Source organism: Lithobates pipiens, unplaced genomic scaffold (assembly GCF_037356315.1).
Source record: "Lithobates pipiens isolate NorthernLeopardFrog02 unplaced genomic scaffold, aLitPip1_a1.2 Scaffold_27, whole genome shotgun sequence".
NCBI classification, from domain to species: Eukaryota; Metazoa; Chordata; class Amphibia; order Anura; family Ranidae; genus Lithobates; species Lithobates pipiens.
Window position 1 is genome coordinate 10,665,550 of NW_027507788.1, and position 21,091 is coordinate 10,686,640.

Genomic DNA, 21,091 nt, shown 5'->3' on the forward strand with positions numbered 1-21,091 from the left:
GTGAAAGCTTACAAACTATTAGGGGGAGGCAAGCGGTACAAAGAATAATAGTTGTGAAGGATATGCTGATGGAAGAATTAAAATGCTCAGGTGGAGGTGGGATAGGCTTCCCTGAAGAGATGAGTTTTCAGGGATCCCCTACAGGCAGCCAGAGTAGGAGATGAGGTAGAGAGTTCCAGAGGATGGGAGAGGCTCTTCGAGAAGTCCTGGATACGAGCATGGGAGGAGGAGACAAGAGAGCGGGAGGTCTTGGGAGAAGCTGAGAGGGTAGGCATTAAATAAAGTCCCTAATGCCTCCTAAACACCAAACATTTTCATTAATATCTCCAATTAATTTTTGATGCCAACTCATATCTGATTTTTTTTTAGTTGTAGACTGTTAATTTTGTAGAGTTCTTCAGTCAGTGGATGTTCTGTAGAAGATTATAGAAACAGAATAAGCATTGGCCAAAGAATTTCCATCTTTACTTGGCCAAGGTAAAAATACTTGGGTACAGATGGACAAACGCTGACATTCAAGGTCTGTTTGAGATTTAGAGTTCTTTCTCAGGTTCTTCTGTCCTTCTAATCTACTACTGACCTCTAGGCTTGTGCAATTCATTTCGTAACGAATCGAAATTCGGCCGAATTTTGCATCTTTCGGACATTCGGATGCAAAATCCGGATCCGAATTTTCCGAATTTTCCGAATAAAAAAATAACAAATTACAACGAATACGAAAGAAATATAACGAATAAATTTGAATGAATTCAACATGAGTCGAAATTATTTCAACCGCATTCGAAATTATTTCAACTGCATTCGAAATGATTTCAACATGATTCGACATTATTTCAACCACATTCGAAAATATTTTGTGACCCATCTTTAGGGCCATGTATCTCGGGGTCACTTGGTGCTAGACACTTCAATTTGGATATGTTGTAGTGCTAGTATTATTGTGTTTGCATACCAGATTTGGGGTTTCTAGCTATAAGTGTCCCCGAGATATGTGGCCCCAAAATCGGGTCGCAAAATGTTATTAGTTATTAGAGCAGAGAATGACATTTTGCAACCCGATTTTGGGGCCCCATATCTCGGGGTCACTTATAGCTAGAAACCCCAAATTTGGTATGCAAACACAATAGTACTAGCACTATAACATATCCAAATTTGGAGTTTTTAGCACTAAGTGACCCCGAGATACATGCCCCTAAAGTCGGGTCACAAAATATTTTCGAATGTGGTTGAAATAATGTCGAATCATGTTGAAATCATTTCGAATCCGGTAGAAATATTTTCGAATTTGGTTGAAATATTTTCGAATGTGGCCGATTTTTCGAATTCGGTAGAAAACTAAACGAAATCCGAAAACGAATTTAAGGAAGTTAACGAATATAACTAAAGGAAACTAATGAATTAACGAATTAAAACGAAACTAAACTAAACAAATTTTTTCCTTTTGCACATGTCTACTGACCTCCTCCTAAACACCATAAAGCTGCTTCAAGCTGCTTTTGGGCTCCAGATGACTTGTATGAAGTTCTGATATGTCCAGAACCATAGACACGAGCCATTAGAGCAAAAAGTAAAAAGAGAATTTTTCGTTGATAACTAAACTGAAATGTTTTCCTCTCCAGTTGTCCATCCATGAGCTCCAAGACCCTCTGGACCTGCGTTATCTTCTCGTCATGAAGGGAGCTCCAGAACGTATCTTGGAAAGGTGTTCCACCATCATGATCAAAGGACAGGAACTCCCTCTGGATGAACAATGGCAAGAAGCTTTCCAGACTGCTTACATGGACCTCGGAGGACTGGGAGAGAGAGTGCTGGGTAAGGAAAGAATGAGAAGCCAACATGATGGTCAATCATCCTAAAAAAACAGGGAGGAATAGACGGGTGCAACGCGTTTCGTTAAAAATCTAAATTCGGGCAAAATTTTTGTTATTCAGAGATACGGGTGTATCCAAATTTCTGAATGACAATAGTAATGAATTTCAACTGATCCAAAACAAAATATAACAAAACAAATTATCCAAATAGAAAATTATTGATAAATTCGACTCATGTGGAGCGGCATGTAATTGCCATCATCCCTGAACATACGTGTTAATTGAATACCTCAAAAATCGGGATTTTACAGGCAATATAAACCAAAAAAAAAAAAATTTAATTATTTATTATTACAAAAAAAGTAAAAAAATATTCATTATACACTAATCATGGTCATAGTGAGGCACTAAGCTATGTGGGAGGGTCTGCCCACTATTGTAGACATGTGCAGAACCCAAAAATGTTTGTTTTTTGTTTCGTTTTGTTATTTAAATAATTTTGTTTAGTTAAATTCCTTTATATTCGTTTTCTAAATTCAAATTTTCGGAAGAGGTGGGGAGGATTTTAGAATATAACGAATATAAAGGAATTTAACTAAACAAAATTATTTAAATAACAAAACAAAACAAAACAAAAATTTTTTGGTTCTGCACATGTCTACATGTGACAATAGTGGGCAGACCCTCCCACATAGCTCAGTGCCTCACCATGACCTCTCTCAGTACCTGCAGAATGGAAGCAGGTAAGAATCTGCAATTACATCTTGTAGAGATAACATGAAGGGGATTTTCTTCTTCTTTTTTCTTCTTCTTGAAAAATGTAAGTTTCACTTATAATTTTTTTACTTTATTTTTATTCTAGGATTCTGCCACCTCTACCTGAATGAGAAGGAGTTCCCTCGCGGATACAGCTTTGACACCGAAGAAATGAACTTCCCCACCAGCGGTCTCTGCTTCGCCGGACTCATCTCCATGATTGACCCCCCCAGGGCCACCGTACCCGATGCCGTCATGAAATGCCGAACTGCCGGAATCCGAGTAAGGAGGGAAAGAAAAAAATGGGACTAATTTATGAAAAATAGCTATGCTTTCCACAGCAGCCAATTAGAAATCCGTTTTCATCATCTAACCTGTTCTAGAAAACAAATGCAAAATCTGATTGGCTGCAATGGAAATTGAAATCTGACATGTAGCCGCTTGCTGTATTTTAATTATGTAGTTTTTTTTTTTTTATTCCTTTATGACTTTTGCTATTTTGTTTTGTAATTGCAAGGTATAGACTTTATAAATAATAATAACAAATAATAATAATACATTTGAAACTTAGGTCATCATGGTCACTGGAGATCATCCAATCACAGCCAAGGCCATCGCCGCCAGTGTGGGCATCATTTCCGAGGGCAGCGAGACGGTGGAGGACATTGCTGCCCGCTTGCGCATTCCCGTGGAGCAGGTCAACAAACGGTAAGGGCAGCAAGCCTTTCGTATTCTTGGCAACACGACTTCATTAATAAAGTGAACCGGTAATGACAGAAATATGGGAGGTTCCATTATCGGCTCATTTTTAATGGTGTCATCTCCAGAACTTTCATCCTTTCTTCACAGGTTAGTGAACCGAAACAAGCTAATGGATCAGTCCACCCAAAAGTGATATATTATATATTGGGAACTCCATAGACGTGACCTCTGCACTGTGCCCATTATGAGGGGTTCCCACCATCCCTGTGCTGAGTTTCTGGGTCTGTACACCTGCTCTGCCCATTATGAGGGGTTCCCACCATCCCTGTGCTGAGTTCCCAGGTCTGTACACCTGTTGTGCCCATTATGAGGGGTTCCCACCATCCCTGTGCTGAGTTCCTGGGTCTGTACACCTGCTCTGCCCATTATGAGGGGTTCCCACCATCCCTGTGCTCAGTTCCCAGGTCTGTACACCTGTTGTATCCATTATGAGGGGTTCTCACCATCCCTGTGCAGAGTTCCTGGGTCTGTACACTTGCTGTATCCATTATGAGGGGTTCTCACCAACCCTGTGCAGATTTCCTGGGTCTGTACACCTGCTGTGCCCATTATGAGGGGTTCCCACCATCCCTGTGCTGAGTTCCCAGGTCTGTACACCCGATGTGCCCATTATGAGGGGTTCCCACCATCCCTGTGCTGAGTTCCCAGGTCTGTACACCCGATGTGCCCATTATGAGGGGTTCCCACCATCCCTGTGCTGAGTTCCTGGGTCTGTACACCTGCTCTGCCCATTATGAGGGGTTCCCACCATCCCTGTGCTGAGTTCCCAGGTCTGTACACCCGATGTGCCCATTATGAGGGGTTCCCACCATCCCTGTGCTGAGTTCCTGGGTCTGTACACCTGCTCTGCCCATTATGAGGGGTTCCCACCATCCCTGTGCTGAGTTCCTGGGTCTGTACACCTGCTCTGCCCATTATGAGGGGTTCCCACCATCCCTGTGCTCAGTTCCCAGGTCTGTACACCTGTTGTATCCATTATGAGGGGTTCTCACCATCCCTGTGCAGAGTTCCTGGGTCTGTACACCTGCTGTGCCCATTATGAGGGGTTCCCACCATCCCTGTGCTCAGTTCCCAGGTCTGTACACCTGTTGTATCCATTATGAGGGGTTCTCACCAACCCTGTGCAGAGTTCCTGGGTCTGTACACCTGCTGTGCCCATTATGAGGGGTTCCCACCATCCCTGTGCTCAGTTCCCAGGTCTGTACACCTGTTGTATCCATTATGAGGGGTTCTCACCAACCCTGTGCAGAGTTCCTGGGTCTGTACACTTGCTGTGCCCATTATGAGGGGCTCCCACCATCCCTGTGCTGAGTTCCCAGGTCTGTACACTTGCTGTGCCCATTATGAGGGGCTCCCACCATCCCTGTGCTCAGTTCCCAGGTCTGTACACCTGTTGTATCCATTATGAGGGGTTCTCACCATCCCTGTACTGAGTTCCTGGGTCTGTACACCCGCTGTGTCCATCATGAGAGGTTCCCACCATCCCTACTAGATGTTTTATTTATATTTTATCACGCTGAAAGTAATAGGAGGATCTGGAACACACAAAGGGTGGGGACAACCATGACTCCCAGCTGTGCTGGAGCAGAGATGGGAAAATCAGCAGGGAGATCTCGCTGTTGGGCTACTGAAGACATCTAAGAAGCTGGGGGCTGACTCAATCCACTAGACTCAACCTATAATTATAATATCACTTTTGGGTGGAGTGACCCTTTAAGATCAAGAATACTAATAGAATGTGAAAAAAAAAAAAAAAAATCAGCATGATCCTTGTCTCCACAGTGACGCTCGGGCCTGTGTCATCAATGGCGGACAGCTGAAGGACATGTCCAGCGAGGAGCTGGTGGAGGCTCTTAAGCTGCACCCCGAGATGGTCTTCGCTCGGACCTCCCCCCAGCAGAAACTCATCATTGTGGAAAGTTGTCAGAAGCTGGTAAGTCACCACAGCCCACAATCTGTACATTGTTTTCTCTCTGTATTGTTAAATGTTACTGAATGGCGGGAAGGTTGAGACTTACACTCCACCGATTGGCCGACCTTCATTCTCCAAAACTAAAATTGTCTTCTATTCCAGGGAGCCATTGTGGCCGTGACAGGGGATGGTGTCAATGACTCCCCCGCCCTGAAGAAGGCGGACATCGGTGTTGCTATGGGAATTGCTGGATCGGACGCAGCAAAGAACGCAGCTGACATGATCTTATTGGACGATAACTTCGCCTCCATCGTCACAGGAGTAGAACAAGGTGAGAGGAGGATACAATGTATCCTGTATATAAAGTACATACAGTTTGTTCCCACAGCAGTGGCACAGGACCTTCATTGTATACTGAGTCATAGTTTTCTGAGCCCCCAGGTGTCCATGCGCCATTGGGAGCCCCCTAAATGCCAATGTGGCATAGCTCTGGTACTTCAAGTTTCATCATAAGATTGATCTGGGACCCCTAACTGTCTGTGTGACCTTGCTGTCAGCGAGTCATTGTAGGACCTCCAACTGTCAGCGAGTCATTGTTCTAGGACCTCCAACTGTCAGGAAGTCATTGTTCTAGGACCTCCAAGTGTCAGCGAGTCATTGTTCTAGGACCTCCAAGTGTCAGCGAGTCATTGTTCTAGGACCTCCAAGTGTCAGCGAGTCATTGTTCTAGGACCTCCAAGTGTCAGCGAGTCATTGTTCTAGGACCTCCAAGTGTCAGCGAGTCATTGTTCTAGGACCTCCAAGTGTCAGCGAGTCATTGTTCTAGGACCTCCAAGTGTCAGCGAGTCATTGTTCTAGGACCTCCAACTGTCAGCAAGTCATTGTTCTAGGACCTCCAAGTGTCAGTGAGTCATTGTTCTAGGACCTCCAAGTGTCAGCAGGTCATTGTTCTAGGACCTCCAAGTGTCAGCGAGTCATTGTTCTAGGACCTCCAAGTGTCAGCAGGTCATTGTTCTAGGACCTCCAAGTGTCAGCGAGTCATTGTTCTAGGACCTCCAAGTGTCAGCTAGTCAGTACTTTGAGACCCCTTTGTGGCAACATGTCCTTATCCTAGCAATCTAAGTTTCAGTTGTCACATTTACTAGGACCCCGAAGTGTGTGATAAGGTAATCTCAAGGATCAGTTCTCTATTAATCTGAGACCTCCACATCTCAGTCCTCTATTACTCTGAGAGCCCTATGTGTCATTCCTCCTGTCACAAATGTCACATCTACCCCAACGCAGGTGGTCAGACACTATAGCTGACTACTGTGCGCTTCCCCTACAGCAGCCCCCTTTCCCTTAAGACAAGCAGGTCTACCAGTACTTGGTTGTCCCCAGGACTTATACACAATGCTATAGTGTCTGGCCACCACGCCAAGGCGGATGCAAACTGAGCAAAGCAAACAGGTACTTGCAGTTTTACAGATAGCGTGGTTCAAAGACAGTTCAGGTAAAGGCAAGCTGAGTTCAGGGGATAATCCAGTCCAATCCGGGTCATACACAGGAGATCCAACAGCAAGCAAGGCAGACTAATGGGAGGCTTGATCTAGAACAATGCAGGTAAGTCTATCTCTATCATAAGCAAGGGATAGAGTGTTCAGTTTGCTTATATCAGGTGACTGACCAGATCAATCATCTAACAGGTGAACACAGACAGGGAGGAAAAGCAACAGCCGAAGAACAGGGGCACTAAGTGATCATGACACCTCCATTATTCTGAGACCTCCACATTTCAGTCATCCGTTACTCGGAGACCTCTATATCCTTCATTATTCTGAGATCTCAACATATCAGTTCTCTATTATGCTAAGATCTCTACAAATCAGTCCTCAATTACTCTGAGACCTCCACATATCAGTCCTCTATTACTCTGAGCCCTCCACATATCAGTCCTCTATTACTCCGAGACCCCCATATGTTAGTCCTCAATTAGTCTGAGCCCTCCACATATTAGTCCTCTATTACTCAGAGACCCCCATATGTTAGTCCTCAATTACTCTGAGACCTCCACATATCAGTCCTCTATTACTCTGAGACCCCCACATGTCAGTCCTCCATTACTCTGAGACCCCAACATCTCAGTCCTTCGTTATTGAGAACCTCAGCGCATCATTCCTCTATTACTCCACGATCTCCACATTTCAGTCCTGCATTACTCTGATGCCTTCACATTTCAGTCCTCTATTATTCTAAGATCTCCATGCATCAGTCCTCCATTACTCTGAGACCTCAACATGTCCGTCCTCCATTACTCTAATGCCCTGTACACACGGTTGGAAATTCCGACGGGAAAGGTCCGATCGGATTATATAGTCGGAAAATCCGATCGTGTGTGGGCTCTATCTGACTGTTTCTGTCGGAAGTTCAGACAGAAAAAATTTGAGAGCAGGATCTCAAATTTTCTGACAAAAAAAATCAGATCAGACTTTTTTGGATCGTTTGTAGAGAATTCCGATCGGACAAAGTACCACGCATGCTCAGATCAAATTACGAGACCAAAGCTATAAAACCCCTTTCACACCAGGGCATTTTGCAGGCGCTATAGCGTTAGAAATAGATAAATAGCCCTAAAGAAGCTGCACCATTGTCTGTAGTGTGAAAGCCCCGAGGGCTTTCACACTACAGCGGTGCGCTGGCAGGACGTCAGAAAAAAGTCCTGCCAGCAGCTTCTTTGGAGCGGTGAAGGAGCGGTGTGTTTGCCGCTCCTCCACTGCTGCTCCCCATTGAAATCAAGGGGGCAGCGCTGTATCACCGCCGGCAAAACGCCGCTATTGCGGCGTATTGCCGGCGGTTTTAACCCTTTCGCGGCCGCTAGCGGGGGTAAAAGCGCCCCGCTAGCGGCCGAAATGCGCCGCAAATCCGCCGCAAATCCAGCGGTAAAACGCTGCTAAAAATAGCGGCGTTTTACCGCCCACGCTATCGGCGGTGTGGTGTGAAAGGGGTCTAAACGTAGTCCCGTCGTAACGAACGAACATCATCACGTTCAGAATGATCGGATTTACCGACAACTTTGTTCCGACTGTGTGTGTGCAACACCAGTTTAGGACAAAATCCATCGAAAAAAATCAGAAGGATTTTGTGGTCCGAATGTCCGACTTAGACCGGGCTTAGACCTCAACGTATCAGTCCTCCATTATTCTGAGATCCCAATGTGTCAGACCTCCATTATTCTGAGACCTCCATGTATCAGTCCTGCATTACTCTGAGACCTCCACATGTCAGTCCTCCATTATTCTGAGATCTCTATGTTTCAGTCCGCTTTTTCTTTGACACCTCCATGTTTGAGTCCTCCATTACTCTGAAACCCCACATGTCAGTTCTTCATTACTCTTGAGACTTCCATGTATCAGTCCTCTGTTACACTGTAACCCCCATGTGTCAGTCCTCCAATATTCTGAGACCCCCATGTGTCAGTCCTCCAATATCCTGAGACCCCCATGTGTCAGTCCTCCAATATTCTGAGACCCCCATGTGTCAGTCCTCCAATATTCTGAGACCCCCATGTGTCAACCCTCCATTATTCTGAGACCTCCATGTATCAGTCCTCCATTACTTTGATACCTACACACGTCAGTCCTCCATTATTCTGAGACCCCATGTGTCAATCTTCCAAGACCTCTATGTGTCAGTATACTGTAACTCTGCCCCCCCCCAAGCACCAATGTGTCATTGTTCTGGACCCCCCCAAGTGTCAGTCTTTTGTACATTCTGCACAGCATTAAGTAAAATGCAGGAAATATTTTTTTTTTAATTGAACAAACAACCTCTCTGGTTCCTCCAGGACGTCTGATCTTTGACAATCTGAAGAAGTCCATTGCCTACACTCTGACCAAGAACATCCCGGAACTGGCCCCCTATCTCATCTACATCACAGCCAGTGTCCCTCTACCTCTGGGCTGCATCACCATCCTCTTCATTGAGCTTTGTACTGATATCGTGAGTATTGTCTGGTACCATACACTGCATCACATCCCCACTAATCCTCTGCCATATGTCTGTAATCTCTAAGACCGAGACTAAGAGAGGGATCCAGCAGAAGGGCTTCATCAGCATGGCGAGGATTACATGCCTGGAATATTCTCAGGTTGTCTGTGCCACGCTCGATGTACCTAAAGTGATTCCAGCAATCTGAGCATCGCACCTCACAACCTTGGAGTGGTAGATTGATGGGTTATTTCCTCTTTAATTCCCTGCAAAGGTAAAGCATAATGGACTACTATGCATCGCATCGCATCGCATCGCATAGTAGTCCATTATGTGTCATTTACCTGATACAGGAGCCAGCAAAGTCACCGCTGTCCCCTGTAGTCCAGCGCATCCATCTTCTCGGTGGGTCTCGCTGCTCCGCTGCTGTCATTCGGCGAAGCCGCGATGACGTCACTCCCACGCATGCGCACGGGAGCCGCCACGCGCGGAATATTGCCGTTGAAGGAGGCGCGCTCAGTGCGCCTGCGCGCCTCTGTCTAGCGGTGCCTGTCTTTCGGAAAATATCTCCTAAACCGTGTAGGTTTAGGAGATATTTCTTGGACCTACAGGTAAGCCTTAATCTAGGCTTACCTGTAGGTCAAAGTTGGTTGTAAGGGTTTACAACCACTTTAACTAGATATACTTCAGTACTATTGGGCAGAAACGTTTTGATGGTGTCCCCGATGGGGCATTTAGGTGATAGATGGGCTGCTCTCATGTACCAAGGGACTGAAAGGCAGCAACCGTGGACTATAAAAGATACAACAGTCTGGAAATCAAAGCTCCACACCAAGGTGTTGTGTTGGAGACCATATGAGATTTTATCCCAAATGCAGCCTTTACGCATTTTAGGAGACCACACATTGTTCCCCTTCATCAGAGATTAAAACGTACAAAATCATTTCCCTCTGATCAGTTGTTTAAACTCCTTATTGGGAGAACTCGGCAAAAATCAGCAGTTGATGGGAACGGGTTGCTGGCAGCGGGTTGTATGTTCCTGTGCCTTCCAGGTGTCGAAATGCGCCTATTTTTTTTTATGCCATATGGACCAAAAAGCACCAGTGGGCATGAGGCCTATTGAGGGGGCATTTTTTGGCACAAGAACAGGCACAGAAGAGTTAATAAAAGGATCATCCTCATCCCTTAGGAGTCAACTGAAGATTTAGGGTTCATTTATTCTTGCTTCGACTTTAACGCACATTAAAGTGCCTACTACCACTTCAACAGGCTTTTTGATGTGTTATTGATGCTTCTGTGATGCTTTTTTGAAGCTTTATTAAAGCTTGGCAAATGCCCTGTGTGTGTTGATTTTTTAATTGTTTTCCAGAGGCCCAGTAGAACCCCAGCTCAGTAGCACCCCCACTCAGCAGATCCCCAGCTCATTGGTACCCCTGTTCAACAGATCCCCAGGTTATTAGTACCCTTTTTCAGCAGGTTCCCTGCTCAGTAGTACCCCCAGCTCTGCTGATGCCCCACTTAGTAGTACCCCCAGCTTTGCTGTTTACCTGCTCAGTAGTAACCCCCAGCTCTGCTGATCCCCCTGCTCAGTAGTAACCCCCATCTCTGCTGATTCCCCTGCTCAGTAGTAACCCCCATCTCTGCTGATTCCCTTGTTCAGTAGTAATCCCCAGATCTGCTGATTCCCCTGCTCAATAGTAACCTCCAGCTTTGCTGATTACCTGCTCAGTAGTAACGCCAGCTCTGCTGATCCCCCTGCTCAGTAGTAACCCCCATCTCTGCTGATTCCGCTGCGCAGTAGTAACCCCCATCTCTGCTGATTCCCTTGTTCAGTAGTAATCTCCAGCTCTGCTGATTCCCCTGCTCAGTAGTAACCCCCATCTTTGCTGATTCCCTTGTTCAGTAGTAACCCCCAGCTCTGCTGATTCCCCGCTAAGTAGTAACCTCCAGCTCTGCTGATTACCTGCTCAGTAGTAATGCCAGCTCTGCTGATCCCCCTGCTCAGTAGTAACCCCCATCTCTGCTGATCCCCCTGCTCAGTAGTAACCCCCATCTCTGCTGATTCCCCTGCGCAGTAGTAACCCCCATCTCTGCTGATTCCCTTGTTCAGTAGTAATCCCCAGCTCTGCTGATTCCCCAGCTCAGTAGCAACCCCCATCTCTGCTGATTTCCTTGTTCAGTAGTAACCCCCAGCTCTGCTAATTCCCCTGCTCAATAGTAACCCCCAGCTCTGCTGATTTCCCACTCAGTAGCAACCCCCAGCTCTGTTTCTTCCCCACTCAGTAGTAACCCCTAGCTCTGCTGATGCCCTGCTCAGTAGTAACCCCATCTCTGCTGATTCCCCTGCTCAGTAGTAACCCCCATCTCTGCTGATCCCCCTGCTCAGTAGTAACCCCCATCTCTGCTGATTCCCCTGCGCAGTAGTAACCCCCATCTCTGCTGATTCCCTTGTTCAGTAGTAATCCCCAGCTCTGCTGATTCCCCAGCTCAGTAGCAACCCCCATCTCTGCTGATTTCCTTGTTCAGTAGTAACCCCCAGCTCTGCTAATTCCCCTGCTCAATAGTAACCCCCAGCTCTGCTGATTTCCCACTCAGTAGCAACCCCCAGCTCTGTTTCTTCCCCACTCAGTAGTAACCCCTAGCTCTGCTGATGCCCTGCTCAGTAGTAACCCCATCTCTGCTGATTCCCCTGCTCAGTAGTAACCCCCTTCTCTGCTGATTCCACTGCTCAGTAGTAACCCCCATCTCTGCTGATTCCCCTGCGCAGTAGTAACCCCCATCTCTGCTGATTCCCTTGTTCAGTAGTAATCCCCAGCTCTGCTGATTCCCCAGCTCAGTAGCAACCCCCATCTCTGCTGATTTCCTTGTTCAGTAGTAACCCCCAGCTCTGCTAATTCCCCTGCTCAATAGTAACCCCCAGCTCTGCTGATTTCCCACTCAGTAGCAACCCCCAGCTCTGTTTCTTCCCCACTCAGTAGTAACCCCTAGCTCTGCTGATGCCCTGCTCAGTAGTAACCCCCATCTCTGCTGATTCCCCTGCTCAGTAGTAACCCCATCTCTGCTGATTCCCCTGCTCAGTAGTAACCCCCTTCTCTGCTGATTCCCCTGCTCAGTAGTAACCCCCATCTCTGCTGATTCCCCTGCTCAGTATTACCCCCCCCCTTCTCTGCTGATTCCCCTGCTCAGTAGTAACCCCCCATCTCTGCTGATTCCCCTGTTCAGTAGTAACCCCCATCTCTGCTGATTCCCCTGCTCAATAGTAACCCCCATCTCTGCTGATTCCCCTGCTCAGTAGTAACCCCCATCTCTGCTGATTCCCTTGTTCGGTAGTAACCCCCAGCTCTGCTGATTCCCCTGCTCAATAGCAACCATCAGCTCTGCTGATTCCCCTACTCAGTAGCAGGAATCGGTAGGGGAATTTTATTTAGTGACAGGGGCTTTCATTGGCATTCAGAGTGCTTTAGAAAAGCGTTTCCAATGCCATATTTTGAGGCAAGTGCAAATGAGGCCTTAAAGTTACCAAAAGCCACCTTCATTTTGCGCCTTCCTCATTGACTCCAATGCATTTATCCAAAATTTTGCTGAAATATCCAGATTTTTACCAAGATTTCAGAGGAGCAAAATCTCTGAATGTTGCTCATCCCTCAACTGCAATCTTTTTCACGAGTGGCTGGATAACACAAACTGGTTGGGTTGCCCGTCGGTTAGAAAGAAACGACGTGCAATCAACGCCAATGAAAATCCCTCGTGGCCCCACATGCGAAGCCTCTGGCAATGCATTGTGGGAAATTCAATTGCTTGCTGAATGTTTTCTGGTTTTAAGGCTTAAAAATTCCATGAATCAATCAACCAAAGGAAATGCTCTCCTCTCCCTCTAGTTCCCCTCGGTGTCTCTGGCCTATGAGAAAGCGGAGAGTGACATCATGCATCTCAAACCAAGGAACCCGCGCCAGGACCGTCTGGTGAATGAGGCTCTGGCCGCCTACTCCTATTTCCAGATCGGTGAGTTTGTGGGGGGGGGGGGGGGCTAGAGAGACAGCGGGAGGGTCCAAGGTTTATGGAGGCTCCAAGAGTGCGGCCGATCTATGAATGGCCATAAGATGCCACCAAACTAGTCCTGGTGATTGGATGGTAGAGGAATGAAAACTTGGGTTAGAACCTATGTGAGAGTTTAAATGTGTCCCCATAGAGGAGATTTATCTTCTCTTCCTGTTCTGTATTAAACAGCATCACCTGGACAGGACAACCCCTTAACCCCTTCTGCCCAGCCTATTGTAATATGGCGGCTGGGCGGGAGCCCGATTGTCCTGAGAGGACGTCATATGACATCCTCCCAAGATCAGGCCCCACGGGCCACGATCTACCACCCGCTGTGTCCACCGGACAAAGCCAAGGACAGATCACTGTACCGGCCCGCTGTGAGTACCAACCAGATCAACCACAGCAGATCACATGGCAATTGTACACGATGAAAGGCTTTGATTCATTCATGCCATTCATTGTGATGAGCTCTGTGATTGGTCACAGTGATCACATGGTATACAGACAGGGCCAATCACAGCCCATCTTTACTATGTGATTAGCTGTGGCCAATCACAGCTAATCACAGTAGAAAAGCTCTAAAATTTCTAAATGAATAGTCTTAATTCAGAAAAAAATGGTTGCTTATAACTGTCAAATTCAGTTATAAGCAATCATAGTGTGTAAATAAAAAATCCCGATCACCTCCCTAGAGTAATAAAGTGTTACTATGGTAAATTAAAAAAAATACAAAATAATTTAGAAACATTTTTTTAAACGTTGTTTTACTATGGTAACACTTTACTGCTGCGGTCACTGTATGTAAAAATAAATTGTAAAAAATTAAAAGTAATAAAAAAAATGTAACAAAATAATTTAGAAACATTTTTTAAATGTTGTTTTACTATGGTAACACTTTACTGTTATGGTCACTGTATGTAAAAATAAATTGAAAAAAATTAAAAATAATACAAAAAAAAATTTAACAAATTACAAAATAATTCAGAAACATTTTTTAAATGTTGTTTTACTATGGTAACACTTTACTGTTATGGTCACTGTATGTAAAAATAAATTGAAAAAAAATTAAAAATAATAATAAAAAAAAAATTAAACAAATTACAAAATAATTTAGAAACATTTTTTAACCACATGGCGCCCACACTACGTCTATTGACATCATGGGCTTTCGGGGGTTATATCTGAATGATGCCTGAGGCCACAGACATCAATCAGATATCGGCGTTTTCAGCCGGCGATCCCCTGCACCATAAGAACGATCATAGCGGCTGTTCCGCCGCTTGATCGTTCTTACGGGTGGCGGGAGGGGACGCCCCCCCCTCCCGCCGCCCTCCGGTGCTTCTACCGACTCACTGCTTACATCGGTGAGTCGGTGACAAGATCCGCCGGCCCCCGCCAGTTACCATAGAGATTTCCGGCGGACCAGATCGTCCCCGGAGTCTCTATGATCGTTCGGAGGCCGGGTGCGATGTTATGACGTCACGCCCGGCCTCTGCATTCAAATTAACGGCGCCGATTTGGCAGGGAAGCCAGGATCGTTTTTTTTTTTTTTTTTTTTTTCCCAGCCTAGAGGTGAGATATGGGGTCTTATTGACCCCCCATATCTCACTGTAAATATGTCCGATCGTGCCATATTCCTATTACAAGGGATGTTTACATTCCTTGTAATAGGAATAAAAGTCATCAATTTATTTATTTTTTTAAGTGTCAAACTAAAAAAATTAAAATAAAATTAACAATAATAAAAAAAAAAATGTAAAGCTCCCCTGTCCCCGTGAGCTCGCACACAGAAGCGAACGCATACGTAAGTCCCGCCCACATATGAAAACGGTGTTTAAACCACACATGTGAGGTATTGCCGCGAACGTAAGAGCGAGAGCAATAATTCTAGCTCTAGACCTCCTCTGTACCCCAAAACATGTAACCAGTAAAAAAAATTAAAGCGTCGCCTATGGGGATTTTTAAATACCAAAGTTTGGCGCCATTCCACGAGTGCGTGCAATTTTGAAGCGTGACATGTTGGGTATCTATTTACTCGGCGTATCCTCCTCTTTCACATTATGCAAAAAAATTGGGCTAACTTTACGTTTTTTGTTTTTTTTTTATGCATGAAACAGTTTTTTTTTCTGAAAAAAACATGTTTGAAAAATTGCTGGGCAAATACCGTGCGAGATAAAAAGTTGCAACGACCGCCATTGTATTCTCTAGGGTCTTTGCTAAAAAAAAACATATATAATGTTTGGGGGTTCTATGTAATTTTCTAGCAAAAAAATTAGGAATTTTACATGTAGGAGAGAAATGTCAGAATTGGCCTGGGCGCGAAGTGGTTAAACGTTGTTTTACTATGGTAACACTTTACTGTTATGGTCACTGTATGTAAAAATAAATTGAAAAAAATTAAAAATAATAATAAAAAAAAATTAAACAAATTACAAAATAATTTAGAAACATTTTTTAAATGTTGTATAATTTTGTCATCATTCAGTGTCCCTGATCGCCAGTCGCATCAGTTAAATGAGACACTGTACAGCACTGGTGACAGACAGTATGTAAAAAAAATTTAAAAATTGTAAAAAAAAAAAAAACGTTTTTTTTTTTTAAACCTCTTCGTTTTCAGAAAAAATTGTGACAAATAGCCACTTATATCTTATATCATATATCTATATGTATATCTATATCTATATGTATATCTATATGTATATGTATATATATATATATATATATATATATATATATATATATATATACACACTAAATATCTTGGACTATCTACTTTCCAAAAAAGGGGTCATTTAATTTGTACTGTCCTGGCATTTTCAGGCCTCAAGAAACGAGATGAGCCGTCAATACATCAGGATTGATCAATTTTCAAATACCATAGTCTGTGGACTCTATAACCTTCCTGCAGACTAAATAATATACACTGATTTGGGTTATGTTCACATAAGAAATGTAGCAGAATACACTTTGACCCACATTTTTGAAGAAAGATTATTTATCTGCTAAATTTTATAATGGAAACAAAGAAAAACGCATTTTTTTTTCTTCCAAATTTTTGGTCTTTTTTGTTTATTTTGCAAAAAACAATTAAAAAAAAAATGAAAAAAAAAAAAAAAACAGTGGTGATCAAATACCACCAAAAGAAATCTCTATTTGTCTTTAAAAAAAAAAAAAGATAAAATGTCAGTTTGGGTGCAGTGTTGCATGACTGCGCAATTATCATTCAAAGTGCGACAGCGCTGAAAATTGGCCTGGGCAGGAAGGGGGTGAAAGTGTCCGGTATTGAAGGGGTTTAAAAAAAAAGCATAATAACTAAATAATAGATATATGACAGGTAAACAACCATAAAAACATTTTCTCTCCCTTACCGTTTCCTCTCCCGGCAGGCGTCATTCAGTCCTTTGCAGGATTTGTGGACTATTTCACCGTCATGGCTCAGGAAGGTTGGTTCCCGGCATACTGCCTGGGTCTGCGTGGCCAATGGGAGGATGAGCACCTACAGGACTTAGAAGACAGCTACGGGCAACAATGGGTAAGGTGAAATGCATTAAAAAAAAAAAAAAAAAAATGTTTTATATACTATTACTATATATTATATGTGTATATATATCTATATCTATATCTATATATATATATATATATATATATACACAAATTAATAAGAAAATAATAACACAAACAAACTATATATATATATATATATATATATATATATATTTTTATTATTATTATTATTTTTTATTCATTTGTAAATATATATATATATAGTTACAAATTAATAAATTATATATATATATATATATATACACAAATTAATTCATCAGGACTGGATGGACAGGAATAAAGACTCTTTGGTATATAAAACATCCCTCTTATCCCTTTTTACCTTTCAGACCTTTGGCCAGCGACTCTACCAACAGTACAACTGCTACACCGTCTTCTTCATCAGTATTGAAGTGTGTCAGATCGCTGATGTGCTCATCAGGAAAACCCGACGTCTGTCCGTCATCCAGCAAGGATTTTTCAGGTAGAAGTCGCCGTCCTCTGTACTAACCCCACATGCAGCCAAAGCTCTTTTATCCTATTCAGGGTGGATTGGGGAAGCGATAAAAACCTCTGCCAGGTGTCCCCACCGGGGAGATTTCCCTTCACTTCCTGTCACAGTGATAGAAAATCTCTCCAGAGGGACCACATGGCTGCAATCACATTTATTTTTCACTAAATTGGGGTTGGAAACCCAGTGAGGTTATTATCAAAGACTGCATCTTCCTTCCTTTCATTCCTTGTCCTGTTGTCACAGAAACAGGAAGTGAGATAAGATCTCCCCAACGGGGTCACAGGCGGGGCTTTCTTTCAGTGGGAATGCAGGGGGGGGGGTGGGGGGGTGCAGTTTTGGCACCTCCAGCACTGAATGTAAAGGCAAAGGGGTGCGCTGGACAGTCTATTGTTCCTGGAAGAGATCTATTTTGTATGGCAGTCTATTGTTGATGGGGCAGTCTACTGTTGCTGGTGGGGGATCTATTGGGGGACTTATGTTTCTGGGAGGTCAATTGTTGCTGAAAGGGATCTACTGTTGAGGGAGGGGCCTAGTGTTGCTGGCTGCTGGGGGATCTTTTGTTGCTGGGGAGCTTCTATTTTTGCGTAGCAGTCTATTGATGCTGGGGAGATCTATTGTTGCTGGTGGGTGATCTATTGTGAGCCTGTGCTTCTGTACATGGGAGGAGTCTGTGATACTTGTGTACATGGGAGGAGTCTGTGATACTTATGTACATGGGAGGAGTCTGTGATACTTTTGTACATGGGAGGAGTCTGTGATACTTGTGTACATGGGAGGAGTCTGTGATACTTATGTACATGGGAGGAGTCTGTGATACTTTTGTACATGGGAGGAGTCTGTGATACTTGTGTACATGGGCGGAGTCTGTGATACTTATGTACATGGGCGGAGTCTGTGATACTTATGTACATGGGCGGAGCCTGTGATACTTATGTACATGGGCGGAGTCTGTGATACTTATGTACATGGGAGGAGCCTGTGATGCTTATGTACATGGGCGGAGTCTGTGATACTTATGTACATGGGCGGAGCCTGTGATACTTATGTACATGGGAGGAGCCTGTGATACTTATGTACATGGGAGGAGCCTGTGATACTTATGTACATGGGTGGAGTCTGTGATACTTATGTACATGGGAGGAGCCTGTGATACTTATGTACATGGGTGGAGTCTGTGATACTTATGTACATGGGAGGATCCTGTGATACTTATGTACATGGGAGGAGCCTGTGATACTTATGTACATAGGTGGAGTCTGTGATACTTATGTACTTGGGAGGAGCCTGTGATTCTTCTGTACATAGGAGGAGCCTGTGATACTTCTGTACATGGGATTTTTAAATTTTTTTAATTTTTAATAAATCTGCTTAGATTTCAAACAAATTTCTTTCATGTTGTCATTATGGCGGATTGCTTGTAGAATTTTGAGGAAAATAATGAATTTAATCAATTTTGGAATAAGGCTGTAACATAACAAAATGTGGAAAAAGTGAAGCGCTGTGAATACTTTCTGGGTGCTCTGTATGTTGCTCAGGGTTACAGATAATCATTCCTCCATATTCTCTCCTAGGAACAAAGTTTTGGTGATCGCCATCGTCTTCCAGCTGATCCTGGGTAACTTCCTCTGCTACTGCCCGGGAATGCCCAACATTTTCAACTTTATGCCCATCCGGTAAGAGAATGGGTTGTTTGGGTCAAAATATAGACACAGAGGGGTCGATTTATTAAGGCGCCGTTCACACCTGAGCGTTTATGCCATCATTTCCAGAATTTGCGTCTACACGTGGGAAGCGTTTGTGATGCCATTATTTCTTAACGGCACCCCAAACGCGGTGTGCGATTTTCCTGCGATTGTTGAGCGATGAAACACGCTACATTCGCTGCAAAAATCGCACCGCCAAGAGCTCCTGGTTTTGTACATCTACCTGCCTGGACTTCCTCCCACACTCCATAGACATGTTGGGAGATTATTTGGATGGCTCCGATCTAAATTGTCCCTATTATGTGCATGTATGAATGTGAGTTAGAGAACCTTAGATTGTAAGCTCCTTGAGGGCAGAGACTGATGTGAATGTATAATATATATGTAAAGCACTATATAAGTACCTGTAAAAAAAAAAAAAAAAAATATATATATATATATATATATATATATATATATATACACACACGCAAATTAATAAAAAAAACTAATATATATATATATTTACAAATTAATAAAAAAATGAATAAATATATATATATATATATATATATATATATATATATATATATATATATTAGTTATTAATTTTTCTTATTAATTTCTATATATATATATATATATATATATATATATATATATTTGCAAATGAATAAAAAAAAAAAAAATATATATATATATATATATATATATATATATATATTAATAAAAGAATTCCTGCGTTGACTCATTTCTATTCTATGAGCACAGCTAAAACTAGCTTCTTGCATAGAGCTACATGTCATATAGAGATATAGAGGGAGAATAAATTCTGTAATCTGATTTTTGTATGTCTTTTAGGTGGCAGTGGTGGTTTGTTCCTCTTCCATTTGGAATCTTGATTTTTGTCTATGATGAAATCCGTAAACTTGGAGTCCGCAGACATCCCGGAAGTGAGTACAGCAGACTGAACTTTAGGCAGGACTACAGCCAATCATTTTTAAGCTTTGGGTAGCATGTGGAAGGGTTAGGACTATTTTGGGACCAGTGACTTTTATACAGCGATCAGAGCAAAAAAATAGCCACTGATTACTGTGTAAATGTCACTGGCAGGGAGGGGTTAACACTAGGGGACGATCAAGGGGTTAAACATGTTCCCTTAGCATGTTCTAACTGTGTGGGGGATGGGCTACCTAAGACATGACAGAGATCACTGCTCCCGGTGACAGGAAGCAGTAGATCCCTTGTTTACCTGATCACGGGCCACCGGCAGACATCGAGTTAGTGGGACCCGCGGGCACACTCTCGCAGCATGTGCGCGCCCCAGGATTGCGAACGGACGTACTGGTACGCCCTTTTGCACAACCGTGCCATTCTGCCAACGTACATCGCATGCGGCGGTCGGGAAGCGGTTAATGCGCTTCTTCTTGAGCCACTCCTTTGTTGCCTTGGCCGTGTGTTTTGGGTCGTTTTCAAGCTGGAAGACCTATCCACGACCCATTTTCAATGCCCTTGGCTGAGGGAAGGGGGTTCTCGCCCAAGAATATTTTAGATTCCCAGATTACTCAGACACAAAAAAACGTAATTTTGACGTTCTGTTTTTTTTTTTTCTCCCCAGGTTGGTGGGACAAGGAGCTGTACTATTAGACGTTTTCCGGGCCGCATCCTACACCCTCTGCAGGTAAAGGCACAGGAAAGCCGGGCCTGTCTCGCATGGAGCCTGTTCTGGATTTTCACCGTTGATTTTTATATCTGACTATATAGAACGAAAAAAAAAAAATCAGTAAAAATCTCCTGTATATATATAGTGAGAGATCTGGGAAGATGATTTCAGGAGCGGCACGGCCTGGTGTGCTTTTCTGCCTGAGCTGCAGTCCTGATCCGTCCAATAAGAGGTGTCCAGCACTGGCAACCATCCCGAGTGGGGTGCAATCAGTCACCCATTGTACATGGTAACCCCTCCTCTATTCTGCTGACCCCGCCTATTGCCCCCCTCCTTATAGGAAAAGGATGGTGGGGGGGGAGAGAAGTTATATTTTAAGTGACATTAATGTGCTGTATAATGAATGTTACAAGGTATTCAAATAAATTATTACACGAAAAA

The 21,091-nt window shown here is 43.6% G+C and overlaps 1 protein-coding gene across 1 annotated transcript in view; it reads left to right on the forward strand.

Annotated features, from left to right (window-relative positions):
* Window positions 1-21,091, forward strand: part of ATP4A (ATPase H+/K+ transporting subunit alpha) — a 42,896-nt gene extending 21,805 nt beyond the window's left edge. The window contains exons 12-23 of the mRNA XM_077456415.1: window positions 1,620-1,812; window positions 2,674-2,849; window positions 3,139-3,275; window positions 5,112-5,262; window positions 5,404-5,572; window positions 9,065-9,219; window positions 13,086-13,209; window positions 16,635-16,780; window positions 17,142-17,275; window positions 18,877-18,978; window positions 19,849-19,940; window positions 20,606-21,091. Coding sequence (XP_077312541.1) covers window positions 1,620-1,812; window positions 2,674-2,849; window positions 3,139-3,275; window positions 5,112-5,262; window positions 5,404-5,572; window positions 9,065-9,219; window positions 13,086-13,209; window positions 16,635-16,780; window positions 17,142-17,275; window positions 18,877-18,978; window positions 19,849-19,940; window positions 20,606-20,634 — 1,608 coding nt within the window. The 3' untranslated portion in view covers window positions 20,635-21,091. The remainder of the gene's footprint in view (window positions 1-1,619; window positions 1,813-2,673; window positions 2,850-3,138; window positions 3,276-5,111; window positions 5,263-5,403; window positions 5,573-9,064; window positions 9,220-13,085; window positions 13,210-16,634; window positions 16,781-17,141; window positions 17,276-18,876; window positions 18,979-19,848; window positions 19,941-20,605) is intronic.